At 41.2% G+C, this 17463-nt stretch overlaps 1 protein-coding gene across 1 annotated transcript; it reads right to left on the bottom strand.

Moving 5' to 3' along the window:
* Positions 1 to 10672: 10672 nt before the first annotated feature.
* diabloa (diablo, IAP-binding mitochondrial protein a) lies at positions 10673 to 14905 on the bottom strand. Its single transcript, XM_007237711.4, has 6 exons — positions 14590 to 14905; positions 13542 to 13671; positions 13172 to 13297; positions 12344 to 12454; positions 11790 to 11886; positions 10673 to 11680 (listed from the first exon to the last, which is right to left on the bottom strand). Exons 1-6 carry the CDS (start codon positions 14709 to 14711, stop codon positions 11475 to 11477), a joined length of 792 nt encoding a protein of 263 aa, XP_007237773.1. The 5' UTR covers positions 14712 to 14905; the 3' UTR covers positions 10673 to 11474.
* Positions 14906 to 17463: the final 2558 nt, after the last annotated feature.

The raw sequence follows: 17463 nt of genomic DNA, 5'->3' as shown, positions 1-17463 counted from the left end.
AAAGTGCGCTGAATAGCTGAACGATGCACAGCGACTCCATCTGCAGCAAGATGATGATGTAGGTCTTTGGGGCTCTGGAGGTCTGTGGGTTGACTATGACTGTTCTCACCATCCTTCTCCTCTGCTTATCTGAGATTTTTCTTGTTCTGCCACTTCAGGCCTGAACTAGAACTGTGCCTGTGGTCTTTTATTTTCTCACTCTGTTCCTCACAGTGGAAACTGACAGCTGAAATCTCTGAGAGAGCTTTCTGTCTCCTTCCCCTAAACCATGATGTTGAACAGTCTTTGTTTCCAGGTCTTTTGAGATTTGTGTTTTGAGGGTCCAATGTTGTCCCTCTTTAGAGAAGATGAAAAGAGGAGAAAAACTTAACCACCTTGGCAACCTTAACCCTTTCTCATAATTCACCTGTGGGTCACCTTGTAGGTCAAGGGTCAATGAGCTTACTAAACAAATTTTGTTTTGCAATAATTAGAGATAATGGTTTTCAAATCAACAAAAACGCAAGAGTGTCCAGATTTATGCACCTGCCTAGTTTTGTTTAAATAATTACTGCACACTTTCTGTAAATCCTATAAACTTCATTTTACATCTCAAATATCACTTTATTCTTCTGCTATATGATATATTTAATTGAAATTCCTGATCTGAACAACCAATGATTTATAAAGAAAAAATAGGAGTGCGCAAACCTTTATTCATACCACTGTAACCAATCAGCCCCACCCATATCATACCAGTCATAACATCCCATCAACCACCCTTCATCCACAGTGCAATTCATAACACCACAGCAACCACCTCCTATACACAACTCCAAGCATAACACCACGGCTCCAACCATAACAGCACAGCAACCACTCTCCATCCACAGTGCAATTCATAACACCACAGCAACCACCCTCTATACACAACTCCAAGCATAACACCACGGCTCCAACCATAACAGCACAGGAACCACCCTCCATCCACAGTGCCATCCATAGCACCACAGCAACACCCTCCATCCACAGAAGCCTGCGCGACATTGTGCTCCGACACTATCATCATGAAATCTCTTCCTCACAGGTTTAGCAGAAACACAGATATTATCTCCTAAGGTGTATTGGCCTGTCTCCTGGTATCTGCTCCATGCTCTGGACACTGTGCTGACAGATACAGCAAACCTTCTTGCCACAGCTCACACAGACATCTGGAAATCTGCGCTACCTTAGCAACTTCTGTGGGTTGTAGACTCCGCCTCATGCTACCGCACTGACACAATGCAAGTGTGACCAAAACAACAGCCAGAAAGAAGGAGAACAGAGGACTGGTCTGTATTTTCCACCTGCTGAACCTCTTCTTTATAGAAGTTGTCTTAAATTAGTAGTGATTGTAATTCCTCCAATTAATCAAATTTTACTAAGTTAAATTAGATTAGTTTTGCCACAGTTCCCGCTGCCTTCAGACAGCCATAAAAATCTCACCCTGGACACCACGGTTTTGAAATGTTACCGTCAGGTAGACGTAGACTATTAAAATGAGAACAAATCGAAAACAGTTTTTATTCCACTGCAGTAGTATGAGCACTAAACAACAAGACATAGGACTCTATAATACAATATATTTAATAGTTAAATAGGGCAGTGGGCAATCTGTGTTACACCTTAGCCCATGTCTGTCTTCTGTTTCTGCCTTATTTGGTCTCTTGTGCTCCTGCCCCTCTGTTTACCTGTCATGTTTCCCAGCCATGTGCTTGTGTTGTTGTTTTTGTACCTGTCTCCACCCTAGCTCCGCCCCAGCCCTGCCCTAGCTATTAGTGTTCTCACCTGTGTCTGGTCTGTAACCCCGCCCCCTCGTCATCCTAGCCCAGGTGTTTCTCACTCTCCTCATGTATTTAAGCCCGTCTGTTTGTATGTTCAGTGTCGAGTCTTTTGTATTTTGTAGTTTGTATCCTGTATGTATCCTTACTGCCCGTATACTTCCTAGTCTTAGTTTCTTAGTCTGTGTTTCTAGTTTGATATCATCCAAGCCTTGTTTTTTTGCGTTACCCGCGTTTTGTTTGTTTTGATTTATCTTGTTTGTTTAAATAAAATATATATTTGCACTTACGTCCATCCCTCCGTCTCCCGCGTAACATAAGACTCGACCGAAAATGGACGTAGCAAGGTGGCAGGCTACGAGGAGGGCGGACCTCGAATATCTCCGGTTCCTCGCCGAGCAAATTCGGGGAGATGAACCGCTCCCGGCGCCTCTCCTTGGCTCCGGCCGCCTCTGACTCTGTGCCCGCTGCCACCCCAGTTCATGTGCCTGGGCCACCCGCCTCTACTCCTGTGCCTACTCCTAGGTCACGAGCTCCTAGACCCACCGCGCCTGCTCAAGCTGCACCCGCCGCGCCTGCTCAAGCTGCACCCGCCGCGCCTGCTCAAGCTGCAACCGCCGCGCCTGCTCAAGCTGCACCCGCCGCGCCTGCTCCAGCAGCTCCCGCTGCTACAGCCTCAGCTCCAGCACCAGCAGCTCCCGCTGCTACAGCCTCAGCTCCAGCACCAGCAGCTCCCGCTGCTACAGCCTCAGCTCCAGCACCTGCAGCTCCCGCTGCTACAGCCTCAGCTCCAGCACCAGCAGCTCCCGCTGCTACAGCCTCAGCTCCAGCACCAGCAGCTCCCGCTGCTACAGCCTCAGCTCCAGCACCAGCAGCCCCCGCTGCTACAGCCTCAGCTCCAGCACCAGCAGCCCCCGCTGCTACAGCCTCAGCTCCAGCACCAGCAGCCCCCGCTGCTACAGCCTCAGCTCCAGCACCGGCAGTGCCTGCCACCCATGTGGTACCCACTGCTCCTGACCCGGTACCCGCTCCCAGAACTTTGTACACCCCCAAGCCTACTCCCAGAACAATGTTTGGTCCCAAGCCCCGTGATTCCCGGCCTGCTCCGAGGCCTCCTGACTTTGCCCCCAGTGCTGTGCCCAGGCTGTCCCCACGGACTTTTGTTGGACCCTCCTGTGTTTGTACCCATGTCTCTCCCTGTCCTGGTCCCCGTGTCTGTGTTTGTTCCCGTTCCTGTCCCCGGTGTTTTTCCTGTTCCCGTCCCTGTCACTGTGTTTGTGTCCGTCCCTGTCCATGTATTTGTTCCAGTTCCCCTGTCCAGTTTTGTCCAGCCCCCTGTCCAGTCTCAGCCCCGTGTCCAGCCTCCTGTCCAGCCCTGTGTCCTGTCCCCTGTCCAGTCCCAGTCTCCGTTCCCTGTCCAGTCTCCGTCTCCTGTTCGGTCCCCTGTCCAGTCTCTGTCTCCTGTCCAGTCCCCTGTTCAGCCATGTGTCCTGTCCCCGTCCCAGTCTACATTCCAGTCTCCGTCCTATGTCAAGTTCCCTGCCCGGTCTCCGTCTCCTGTCCAGTTTCCATTCCCTGTCCAGTCCTCTGTCCAGTCTCCGTTCGTGTCCCCTGTCCAGTCCCTGTTCCCTCTCTCTCGGCGCCTCTGGTAGTGGCGCCGTTGAGGGGGGGTTATGTTACACCTTAGCCCATGTCTGTCTTCTGTTTCTGCCTTATTTTGTCTCTTGTGCTCCTGCCCCTCTGTTTACCTGTCATGTTTCCCAGCCATGTGCTTGTGTTGTTGTTTTTGTACCTGTCTCCACCCTAGCTCCGCCCCAGCCCTGCCCTAGCTATTAGTGTTCTCACCTGTGTCTGGTCTGTAACCCCGCCCCCTCGTCATCCTAGCCCAGGTGTTTCTCACTCTCCTCATGTATTTAAGCCCGTCTGTTTGTATGTTCAGTGTCGAGTCTTTTGTATTTTGTAGTTTGTATCCTGTATGTATCCTTACTGCCCGTATACTTCCTAGTCTTAGTTTCTTAGTCTGTGTTTCTAGTTTGATATCATCCAAGCCTTGTTTTTTTGCGTTACCCGCGTTTTGTTTGTTTTGATTTATCTTGTTTGTTTAAATAAAATATATATTTGCACTTACGTCCATCCCTCCGTCTCCCACGTAACAATCTGTTACTATTTTGCACAATTTTTTTAAAATCTAATTTTCCTACAACCTGGGACTGTGCAATATTTTTTACATTTCAACATCTGAAACATTTTTGCGTTTCATAGCCCTAGTTCTTGCTCCGTGTTTATTTCTTGTTTAGTTTTCTAGTTTCTTGTTTCTTCCTCGTTTCCCCAGTTCCCTGCTTAGTGTTTAGTTCCTTTCTGCTTAGTTTATTTATTATTGTCCAGCCTAGTTTTTCCCTGTCTAGTATTAGCTTCTTGTTTGTTTTCCCTTGTAAATATATATCCCTGCCCTGTTTAGTTTTGTTTATCTTCTTGGTTATTCTTGGTAGTTTCTAGTTTCTTTGTGTTCTTACCTCGTTTGTTTCTTTGTTTATTTACTCCCTGTTTGTTTATCATTAGTACTTATTGTTTTGCTTAGTTTATGTTCTCTTACTGGTTTGTTTTGGTTATTGGTTATTTGTTTATCTAGTTTCATTTATTTGGTTCACTCCCTTGTTCCTTGTATATATCTCCCTGTTCCGTATTTAAGTGTTTACTTGTTTCTTGTTTCTTTGTTACTTGTTATTTATTTATTAAATTATTATTTATTGATTTCACCCTACCTGCACTTGTGTCCGCTTTCCTCGTCACCCTGCCTTGGTATTCCTGACACTGTACCTAGTGTCTAAAATTGTTAGGGAGGCCAGGCAGGGAAATGTGGAGGTGGATGTAAATGCAGGTAAGGAAAATTTTATTGATAAATAAACAAATAAACAAGCAAAGAAATAAAGAAACAAATCAAAACAAACGAGAGGCGAGGAGAACAAACAGGGAGGGTAAATGAGAAAACAAACAAGGAACTAAAACAAGACTGAATAAAATTAACAGGACAAGAAAATAAACAAGAATAAACAAGAAGTAAACAAGGGTCAATAAACAATGAGAATAACCAGAAAGACGCGAGAATAGACAAAACAACAGAGGTTAGTGCAAAGACTGACAAGACACACTGAAACACCAGGACTATGTATACACTGGAAGCACACACACGAAACTGGATACATCCTGGCAGGTTACAAGGGGGGCGGAGCTAGTAAATTAGACAAGACAGAGTACATGAGAATGGAAAAGTACAGGGGAGCACAGGAGGAGACGGGAGCACGTGGGAACAGTTAAACAAAAACACAGAAACGACACAGAGCAGGCAAGAAGGAGACAGAGCAAGACGAGAGCGTGACAAAAATTAAACTTAAGTCCTCCTACAAAATATATATATATATATATATAGTCATAATACTTTTAGAAAAAAAAATGGTCCACATAAATCAGCGTTCACATTTTACTTGCAAACTGCCTTCATATACAAACAAGAAAGACCTCTAGGCCTTATTAATATAAATAACTAAGTTTTAATTACAACAGAGGTAGAGTTTCTTATTCTTTGGTAAACAGAGTAAACAGGTTAAAACAAAAGTGCTTCAGCCAGTTAAAAAAATTTTTTAAAGCATAAAAGCCTTCAAATGCATACATGGAACATGACATCCCAGTCAAGTAAACATACCTCTAGACTTTATCAATATAAATAACTTAATTGCAATAGAGGTAGTTTCATATTCTTGTGTAAACAGACTGAACAGATTCAAGCAAAAGTGCATCCCGTCAAACAAACAGGCAATATCAACATAACTTAAAATAACTTACAATTATAAGAGGTAGAGTTTCTTATTTTGTAAACTGAGGAAACAGGTAAAATTTCTTCAGCAAGGATAAAGAACGTAAACGCTCACAGCCACTGCAGAATATAGAAAAAGAATCAAATGTGCTGCTGCTGCAGGGACATGTTTGAAAGTTGATTAAACCTTATGGAGAATCCTAAAGGTTTCTGAAAAGAAATACCAGCTGGTCTACAGTATCTCACTTCAGAGCTGCCCTTCTACAGGGGTTGGACAATGAAACTGAAACATCTGGTTTTAGACCACAATAATTTATTGTGGTGATGGACAGTTCTGGTGGAAACAGGAGAGTTGAGGTGCACATTGAATTCTGCCGTGATTTGGGCAGCCATGGTTTTATGTTTTTTGGATACAATCCGGGTTAGCACCCGAACATCCCTTTCAGACAGCTTCCTCTTACAGCGTCCACAGTTAATCCTGTTGGATGTGGTTCGTCCTTCTGAGAAACTGAAAAACTGTGCTCTTACCCTGCTAATTGAATCTTCACACTCTGCTCTTACTGGTGTAATGTGCAATTAATGAAGGCTGGTCCAATTAAGCCATGAAACCTCCCACACTAAAATGACAGGTGTTTCAGTTGTATTGTCCAACTGCTGTACATGTGATAATGTTTCCACATGTGCTAAAAACCCTCTGAGAGGGTGAGCTTAAGGCCTGAATGCACAAGTACTGTTTTGCCAGTTGGCTAAACCTGGGGCTGTTCTTTTGGTAGACTTTTCACCAATCTAAAGAATTTGAGTCATTTTCAGCATTTGGAGACTTGCCAAGTTGCCAAGCTCCCTCTCAACTCTTTGCTGTGCACTCAAGCTATCCATGTTGATAGTGGCAGGCCTGATTGAAAAAAAGCTGGCCGAAGACCGCTTTGTTTTCTTGGGTGGTGGCACTGCTTCAGCTTCTTCTCAGGACTCTTTTTCCTTTTGTACATCTTTCTCTTCCCCCAGCATCTCCAAAACGGCTTACTCTTTGATGCGTTCTCTCTTCTTCTCCTGCGTGTACTGCAGCTTGAATCTTGGTTCAACGAGACATTCCATGTCAAGTAGATCATGTGTGGCTGGGTCACCATACTTTTCGTTTAGGTATCCCATCACTGTTGTTTTTATGGAATGGGTGAGCTCTGTCTTCATCAGTTTCCTTCAAGATGGAGGTGTTGAAGAGATGCATCACTGATTTTAAGAACAATACACAGGCCATGTATAGAACTCAGCGGACAAGGCACCAGTGAAGTCAATAAGTGGTCTGAGAGCTGCATCTGTAGATGGGCACCAGCACCTTGGTCTTTTTCTTCTTTGAGAGGACCTCTGTAATGGCCCTTTTCTGCTCCAGAACCCGCTTCACCATTTGCTGGCGGGAGCCCCATCTTGTTGGTGTCTCACTAATGAGCATGTGATACTGGTCCTGGGCAGCTGCAAGGTCCCGCTTCTTCTTCCATGAGAAGGGGAAGGAAGCCACAATCTTTTTACAGACCCCAACTGCCCGGTCTACCCGCTTGTCTCGGTTAACTCGCTCTGATGGAAAGAAAGAAAAATGTTGCAGTGTTAGTTCTTATTTTTATTTTTTATTTTAACGATATGTTCCCTACTTCTTAATATGTGTTTTACAGGAAACATAAATATAAATAGTGTGTTAAATAAGTTTTTATTTTACACCTAATGTGGTAAACATCCAAGCCAAGAAAACACAAATTAATTTAAGTTAATTTGTTTAATTTAATTTAAGCTATTTGTTTAATGCAACTAATTTAGACAAATAAACAATAAATTAATGGCCTATAAAATCACTTTTTAGGTGGGTGAAATAAAAATTGTCATAACAATAAACCAATACTAAGTAATATCTATTTCTGTGTATGGTGTAGAGCCAAGTAGCAGCACCTCATGATGCAGTGTAATGCTCTTCAGTCATACACAACCCACTTGGCCCCATTGGCTCTTACTGCCCAAATTGCCCTTTAATCAAACGTATTTAATTTTTTGTAAGTGTATATGTAAAAGGAATACACATTTTGGCCGAAAAACTAAAGTATTTTACCCCTCTTTCCCGCCCTCTTCACGTATTAACATTTCCCCGTAAATTTACCATATTATATTTTATAAAAAAGTATTAATCAGGAGTGTGTGCACCGGAAAGCTTTAAACGCCAATCACGGAGCCGATTCAAGGAGAAAGTCCCGCCTTTCAGGAGAAACAGCCAATCAGATTGCTGGAGTCATTGTGAATGGGAAAGCCCCCCTCGCTGTGAGTATGGGCCGCGGGTTCAGCAGCAGCTGAAGTTAAAACTAAACGGGATATATGGAGATATTTAAACTTTTTCTGATAACACTAATCAAAACACACAGATCAAACTCACTGTGTGATTAATAAAATACAGCTTGTGATTCAGTTAGCTTAACTTTGAAATTAGCTAGTTTATACAGGTAGTCAAGGTTTGAGAAAAAAAGGTAATGTGCCCGATCAGCGAATAACCATTTCATTTCAAATTGTGTTAATTAATTTAGCATTACAGTAATAAATGAAAATTCATTTAGCTTCTTAACCCTGATCACTGAACTAAAATGTGTTTTTCACAGGATGCAACTGATCTACTAATTAACAATCCTTTATCTACTTTACCTGTTAAAATATCTTAACCCCCTATGGATCATAAATAAATAATTATATCATTATGATTATTATACTGATTATATCAGTGTATTAGACACATCATACCACCACTTACTTTATTAAGTGCCTTTAAAGCAGGAATATGCAGTAGAATATGCAGGAACAGGGTTGAGAAACACTGATCTAACGTGACCTCTGCTCATTTGTAGTTTATAGTAACACCAAAGTAAGACCACAAATCAACCAGTTATATTGTAAAGTATGTTTCTGTATAGTGTTTCAAATTCGTGCTCGATGTGCGCCCTTTTGACTTTGAGCACATGCCCCTCCAAAGGCCTTTTCACGGCCCTGATCTGTTCAGTTCAGCAGCTTTGATGATATTGGTCCTGCTGTCTGTGGTAATACAGACCTGGCGGTCCTCGCTGAGTTCCCTTTGCAACTGCCTTGTCTGTGTAATCCTCCCGAAAGTAGACCGTCTGGATGCATAAACTGACAAGCTTCCATTCTGGGTTGATGGAATGAACTGTCAGGGTCATGTAAGGTTCGTAGGTTCTGATAGACCACAGGTTGTTCTGTAGATGCAAAATGCGAGGCTGATGCCCTGGCACCCTTTCCTTTACTTAGTCATAAAGTTTTGGAATAGCTGTGCGGGAAAAATATCGGCGGAAGCTCATATCGGCGCTTGACTGGCATCATCATTTCCTAAATCCCTCGTTTTCCACCTTACTGTGTGGCATCATGTCATTAGCCAAGACGTTCGTCAGAATTTTAGAGATGTCTTTATGGCGTTTGGAATGTTTATTATACGGCAGAAATGCAGCCACCGTTTCTGCTGCCTGGAGGTTACATTGGTTGGCACGAATGCTAGTGACTGTGTTTCAGGAACAGGTTGGCTGGGACATTTTTGATGCCCTGTTTTTAGATTTTCAGAGTATCCTATGGGGTGGATCTGCTTGAGGTGATGGAAAAGATCGGATGTGTGACCGCTACTAGTCAGAGTGGAATAAGGTCACCCAAAAGCAGTGTGAAAGACTTGTGGAGAGCTTGTCAAGATGCATAAATACTGTGATAAAAATCATGGTAATTTCACGAAATATTAATTTCTGAACTCTTAAAACATTAACATTGTTGTTTCTAAATGAATACGAAGGTTTGAAACCACTGTACCTTTTTCATTTGTTTGACCATTTTCTGCAAATAAATGACAATATTTGTATTGGTAACTTGGAAGATATGTTGTCTGTATTTTATAGAATAAAACCACAATGTTCATTTTACTCAAATATATACATATACAATCATATGAAAAAGTTTGGGCACCCCTATTAATTAGTTCTAAATATTTGGGTGTTTGCAACAGCCATTTCAGTTTGATATATCTAATAACTGATGGAAACAGAAAATGTGCAATATGGATTAAACCAAAATTTGACCGGTGCAAAAGTATGGGCCCCCTTATCATTTTATTGATTTAAAAACTCCTAACTACTTTTTACTGAAGCACACAATTGGTTTGGTAACCTCATTGAGCTTTGAACTTCATAGCCAGGTGTATCCAATCATGAGAAAAGGTATTTAAGGTGGCCAGTTGCAAGTTGTTCTCCTATTTGAATCTCCTCTGAAGAGTGGCATCATAGGCTCATCAAAACAACTCTCAAATGATCTAAAAACAAAGATTGTTCAACATAGTTGTTCAGGGGGAGGATACAAAAAGTTGCATTTCTGCAAGCACGCCAAAAACAGAGTCGCCTGAGGTAGGCAAAAGCACAGGCGACTGTGGTGTGCTTGCAGAAATGGCTTCTTCTCTTTGGAGGTGGTCTGTGGATTGTCCTTGACTGTTCTCACCATTCTTCTTCTCTGCCTTTCTGATATTTTTCTTGTCCTGCCACTTCTGGGCTTAACAAGAACTGTCCCTGTGGTCTTCCATTTCCTTACTATGTTCCTCACAGTGGAAACTGACAGGTTAGATCTCTGAGACAACTTTTTGTATCCTTCCCCTGAACAACTATGTTGAACAATCTTTGTTTTTAGATCATTTGAGAGTTGTTTTGGTGCTTCAGTAAGTCAGTAAAAAGTAGTTAGGAGTATTCAAAATCAATAAAATGATAAGGGTGCCCATACTTTTGCACCGGTCAAATTTTGGTTTAATGCATATTGCACATTTTCTGTTAGTACAATAAACCTCATTTCAATCCTTAAATTTTACTGTGGCCATCAGTTATTAGATATATCAAACTGAAATGGCTGTTGCAAACACACAAATATTTAGAACTAAAAATAGATTAATAGGGGTGCCCAAACCTTTTCATATGACTGTAAATAGAAAAATCATAATCAGAAATTTTTATTATATAATGAAGTTCAGCGGCTGTGTGGAAGAAGGACACAGGCAGAAAATGAATCAATAGAAAAAATAATTTATTTAGTTTATATAAATTTATAATAATACATATCCATAGATTAATTATCTGGAAACACAAATGTACACAAAAACGGAACAAAGCGCAATTCCATTAAACAGACATTCTTAATATACACAATATTATTAGTGTCATATCTCTGCAATGTATCTTTCCTTTTCTATTCTTACAGAATACACACACACACACACGGTTTTACAGAACAGGAGGGAGACCCTTCAGAAGGAAGGGATGAAAGGCTAGTAAAGTCCACTAGAGGGCGCTGTGGGTCTTTCAATAATACAGCTTTTCTGTTAATATTTAAATTACTCTAAACACGTGCAGTTTTTTGGTGGAATTTGAGAACAAACATTGATTTTAGCATAATATATTTTTGCAATTACAGAACTTTTTACAACATTGTTTTTAATTGCATTTGTGGTTTGAGTTCTGATTTTATTGTCTCACACATTTGATAGAGGTTCTTAAAAAAAAAAAAGTATTATTCCATTATTATTAGACGGTTGATTAGAATCCTAACGGAGCATGAAAATATGATTTCTCAAATATCATAATCAGAAAATTCTGCAGAGAAATGACTGACTGATTCCTTTTTAGTTCAAAATAAACCATAAAGATGTTCTTTTCCCCTTAATATAATCAAACACATAATGACATGGCCAATCCCCCTGGATTTTTTACTCAGGCAATGCTGCGATCCTCGATGATGCTCTCAGAGTGAAGAGAGCTTAGTTCTCAGTTCAGTTCTTCCTGAGGTTCTCCTCTCTGTCCCGGTTCTGCTGCTCAGTCCTCGCGGAGGTAGGCCTCGGGAATGTCCTCCAGGTCTTGCCGCTTGATGCTGGACGCATACTCTGCCATGCGCTGGATCTCCTCGGCTTTAATCTCCGCCAGGCTCTTCTCTGCCACCGCCCGCAGCTCCCGCATCTCCTGTACCTTCGACTGCGCCACCTGCAGGCCGTTCTTCAGTGCCATGGACGCATGTTCTGCCCCTGCAGACGCAACAGAGCAGGTCAGCTGACCAAAACCAGACCCAGAACCAGAACAAGCCCTGCCCAACACACACAGAACCACACACAGCTCTATGAACTCTGTACACACCTGAGTTATACGCTGCCTCCACCGCCAGCTCACACAGCCCGACCGCGGTCACCCAACTCGACTCGAAGCGCGTACATTCATCCAGCCGCTCGCTCACCTGTTCCAACACACACACACAAACACGGGACTTAACTCAACAACATCAATACACACATACTGTAAATGCTGTGATTGTTAAAAGAGGTGATTGTTGTGATCGCTGATAGTGGTGATAGGTGAAAGCTGTGATTGTTGCAATTGGTGAAGGCACTGAACGGTGTAATCAGTGTTTGGTATGACTGATGAAAGTGGTGATCAATTAAAGCAATGATTGGTGTGATCAATATAAGTGATAATCAGTGTGAAGCGACAATCGGTGAAAACAGTGATCAATGAAAGCGGCGATCAGTGAAAGGGGTGATCAGTAAAAGCAGTGATCGGTCAAAGTGGGGTTTGGTGTGATTGGTGAAAACGGTGATCAGTGAAAGCAGTGATTAATGTGATGGTTATAAGTGGTGATCAGTGAAAGTGATGACAGTTGAAAGAAGTGATCAGTTGTGGACGTTGGACATTACCTCAACTCTCTGACCGATGATCACCTGCCAGATACTGTCCTCCTCTGCAGGCGTGAGCTTCCCTATAGAGTTCAGATATCGCTTCTGCAGAGCGATCAGAGTGTGCAGAGCCTGAGAACACACACAGACACACACACACACCATGACTTACTGCACTATTTTCTCAACTACACACACAATTATTACAGAAAATCAGTGCTCACATTATAACCCTGCACCCAGACTAGACTAATACACTGATATTTATACAGGTTTTAAACTCAACACTCCATACAGGTCACCAAATAACAGTACTTACAAAAGCAATAAACATTATTAAATGCTTTAGAAACGTCTCCTCTAATTATTAATGGACACTAGTTAAACATTTCTTACACATTAGTAAATGGAATGCATAACAATGTATCTGTTAAATAATAATAAAATGAAAAATGTAATGAGTAATGTATTAACTAGTGTCAATTAATAATTAGCTGAGTAACTCAGTAGTACGTACTGTTAACAAACCCGTATTATAAAGTTACCTTTAAATATAAGCCTGTCACAATAATTACATTATCAATTTATGATATAAAATATGGGCATGAACTCAATACTGCCCATTATGTTTTTGTTAGTGAGCTCATTAACATAAATGAGCCAGTGTGTCTGCTTCATTTAAAAACAGTGGATTTATTTATGATTTATATTCCAATTCCAATATCTAAATATTCTTAATAGTTCCCTGCTGTTTCACAGAGTTTAAATAGAGTGTTATTGTTAAGCTACAGTTTGGTTTGTTTAAATCTGAGAGGATTAATGCTGGGCGGCACGAACCCCAGAACTTACTGTGGTGTAGAGGGTGAGGGCGTCGGAGAGGGCCAGCGTGGTCTGCGACAGGTAGGTGTTGGCGCTGTCGGTGAGCAGGCAGGATGCCCGGCGGATTAGCGACTCGTGAGAAAGGTTTTCGTTGTGCTGGAGATGACAAGAGGAAGCGCTTATTTAGTTTATATTAAGTTAAAGTACAATGTTTGTGTTGGGTGTGTGTGTGGTGATGTGAGCAGCACTAGAAAATGCTTTCTCCTCTAATAATGAAGTTTAGCTTTTTACTGTAATAGTGTGTATTAGTGGGTTGCAGTGTTTAGTGCTGTGAATTATCAAGATATAGAACATGTGTAGATCAGGTGACTTGTATAGTTAAATCAGGTGAGTGTTATACCTGTATGAAGGGCACGGAGCAGAGTGTGCTGGCGATGCTGAACCCAGCGGCGTGCGTTTTTGAGGATGCAGGCATGCGCAGCAGCTGGCGGGCAGATTTCCGGTTGCTGCAGAGGGCGGTCGTCGCTCCCCTTAAAAATAGTAAATAAAAGCAAACGTTTAAACTCTTTATAATTAATGCAGTAAATCACTCGTGGAGTCGCAGCTTCACACCATTTAAAACAATGATTCAGTTTAAAACAATGATTCTGTAAAGCTGGGAGTGGATCACAACTCCCGAATCGATTCGAGAGTCGATTCAAAAAGTTCTGACAGGTTTGCGCGCAGACACGCGCAAACTCAGTTTTATGTTTAATTTGATGTGAAAATAAGGAATACATTCTTATAAGATTATCATCATTACACTTTCTTTCACTTTTATTTTATTGAATCGTGTTAGATTTTATTGCTGGCATTTAAATATTAAATTTTACAATTACTCTTAGAAGGTTTTTTTAATTATTAGTTTTACCACTTTTTAATGTCACTCTTAGATACAAAGGCTTACAAAACTCATTTTTTTGCTTCTGAAGTTTATCTTTTTGATGTGTTCTGGTATGTTTGTTTCTGACTATTGATTCTGTTATTTGCAGTATTTGGATTAAATTGACAAATCTACAGTGTAAATACAAGAGCGACAATCCACATTTCTACAATTTAAAATATATTTTAAATAATAAATAATTTTGTATCTGATCAAAACAATAAACATTCTTCGTTTTCTTTGCTGTGATTTGTGATTTTTAGAACTGCTGTGAGGATACGATTCTTAGAATCGATTCCTTTAAATCCGAGTACAGAATAATCAGTGCAGTTTAATAAAATCTTATTTTGATTCAGTGATTCAGCACCGCGCGGTCTGAACACCGTTAGTGCGGATCAATCAGTGAATCATTTTAACACAATATCTGATTCAAACTCGGAGTCATACAGCGGTTGAATCTTTAGCAGAACTCGCTGCAGCCGCGATAAATAAACGCGCAGACCGGCGGCGGATTATAGATTATTACCTGGATAATGTGAGGAGCGCAGCGGCTCGTCGAACGACAGACATGCCGGCCTCGCTGTGCAGGAAGTCGGTCCGACTCTGAAAAATTCCCCTGGACCCGCAAAATCCGCAGTGTCTCAGCATGGTTCCGCTTCTGCTCTCACTGAATCACTCTGACTAAATCACTGACTCACTCTTACTGACTCACTTTCACTGAATCACTCACTGAATTAACTGCTAGATTAAATGAAATAAAGCTAGATTAAAACAAAGATTCTGTAATAAGTAAAGTAGTTCTGAGTGATAAAGCTGTTTGCTTCTCAGGCTGGTGTGATTAGGCCCTGCTGCTGTGCGGTGTATTTATACCCCGGCGCTGTCGACCTCTGTGCTGTAGTTTATTGACCCGCTGAGCCGCAATCACAAACCCGCCGAGTTCAAGGAGAGACTCTACGCTCTGACGCACAACTGAGTCAGCACAGCCCATCTGTAAACACTTGAGGGACAAAGGCTGACCAACAGCCTGGCAAAAGCAGGCCGACAACAACACACTTTAGCCCCAGAACAACAGCCTGGCAATTTCAGCCTCAGAACAACAGCCCGGCACCAAAGCCCGCCATTTTTAGACCCAAAACAACAGCCCAACAATTTTAGCCCCAGAACAATAGCACGGCAACTTCATCCCCAAAACTACAGCCCAGCAACTATAGCATCCTCTGGAGGTAACAGGGCCAGACAGAGTGTGAATAAAGAAAATGTATCATTTAGCCAATACAACGTGTGTTTCTAGGCCTATACAAATGTTATCAATTAGTATTTGTTAAATAATATATTACAGGAAATACGTAGAAATATGTAGGCTACATTAATATTTATGTAAAAAATAATAACATTAATTGCCATTATGAAAAATAAAACATTAAGAGAATAAAACCACGACTGGGATTCGAACTAGGTTTCCATCCGGTGTTCTGTCGAGTTTTGCTACCCTGTCAAACCGTACTACCCTAGTGCATATTTAATTTTTAAATATAAAATTGCTAGAAAAAGCCCCATATTTAAACATGCTTTCTATAGAATATTTGGAAAGCCTGAATCAAAATATCAGGAGACAGTTTAGGGTTTTTAGAGGTGATAATAAACCTTATGTTTTTTATTATTGCTAACTTATTATTACTTTCATTATCATCAGCTGTCATTTACGCATTTGTAATACTAAATAATAAAAAATAAAAAAAAATAATGGCAAGGGGCTTCTGGTTGTTTAATGCACCCAAAAAGAACAGAATTACCATAAAAAAAAAACAATAAATAAATGAAAAATGTTTCCACGCATGGGCGCTGGTGTTGAGAAGCACATCTCGATCGGTTGCACAATTCGACAGAACACTGCGCGCTGCACCGTCGTAGGCGCTCTGCTGAACCACTGAGTAACACATTTCTCATGTCTCATTTGAATAAGACTCATTCAGAATGGTGATTATTTTATTTTTAAAAAATATTGCAATAGCAAATATGTGTATGTTTTTTTAAGTAACACTGTCTGTTACAAATAATAATTAATATATAGCAATTATTGTGTACATTTTACTTGCAGTTCATTGTTATTTTATCAATAGTATTGTTGTCCGTTATGTTCTGGTGATAATTACAATATAAATAGCCTAAATGATACATTATTATTTTTTGCATAATATTTTAAAGATTGTGAGTTTTGCACGTTTTCTGCTGGGAAAGTCTGGCCGAACACATCTGGAAACACCTTAGTTAAGACCACGGTGGTTCAAACCAACATAGATCAGACTTCTGTGGTACCAACAAAGTACGATGGTTTCGGGAAACGGTCGTACTTCAGATGTTAGTTAGTTTAACGATGCATCGTACCACGTTAGTTCAATGCTAGGCTCCGTCGTTGTACGGGAAACGCACCCCAGACCCAGAATAATAGCCCGGCAACAACAGTCCAACAACAACAGCCCGGCAACAACAGACCCAGAATAATAGCCCGGCAACAACAGTCCAACAACAACAGCCCAGCAACAACAGACCCAGAATAATAGCCCGGCAACAACAGTCCAACAACAACAGCCCAGCAACAACAGACCCAGATTAATAGCCTGGCAACAACAACAGCCCAGCAACAACAGACCCAGATTAATTGCCCGGCAACAACAGTCCAACAACAACAGCCCAGCAACAACAGACCCAGAATAATAGCCCGGCAACAACAGTCCAACAACAACAGCCCGGCAACAACCAGGCCCTGTGTAACTCAGTAACTTTTTTTGTATTTTAAGAATAACAAAATCATTTTGAGGGAAAAATTATTAATATTGTGATTTGTCATATCATTTTTGTTTGTGATAAACTATTGCTGGCGTTAAGTATGGATATCTCTATTGAAACATAGATCTAACCTCCTTAAGCACCACCCCCCAATTAGACTTACTAAAATTGCTGCTTCATTACTCCATGGGTGGTGCCATAATAAAATGAATAGGGTAAACCTGTGGTGAAGAATATTGCTTGTCAATTGTAAGAAACAGACACCAATAAATACATAATTCCTGGTATTTGATTGTTTAGGAGTATTTTATCCTCTTCAATAATACAGATGCTGTGAAGTATTGTACAGAATTATATTGTGATGTATCGAGTATCACACAATCACCGTATTGTGATATTGGTATCGGAAGATGCCCTGTGATTTACGGTGCTAGTGCTGATGTGAACTTTAAAGCAACATTACTGCACAGTGATTGCTACAGACATGACCTTTGACCCTGCAGCTAAACAATCAGAACCCTAATCTGATTTAATTTAATAATTTCTTTCTGATCAGGAAATTGAGAATTGTCTGTGCAGGACTGGCAGGGTTAATGTGGTGGTTGTACAGTAA

This window comes from Astyanax mexicanus, chromosome 18, assembly GCF_023375975.1.
Source record: "Astyanax mexicanus isolate ESR-SI-001 chromosome 18, AstMex3_surface, whole genome shotgun sequence".
Taxonomy (NCBI): Eukaryota; Metazoa; Chordata; class Actinopteri; order Characiformes; family Acestrorhamphidae; genus Astyanax; species Astyanax mexicanus.
The sequence above is the reverse complement of the archived record's forward strand: the minus strand, read 5'-3'. Positions and strand labels throughout refer to the sequence as shown.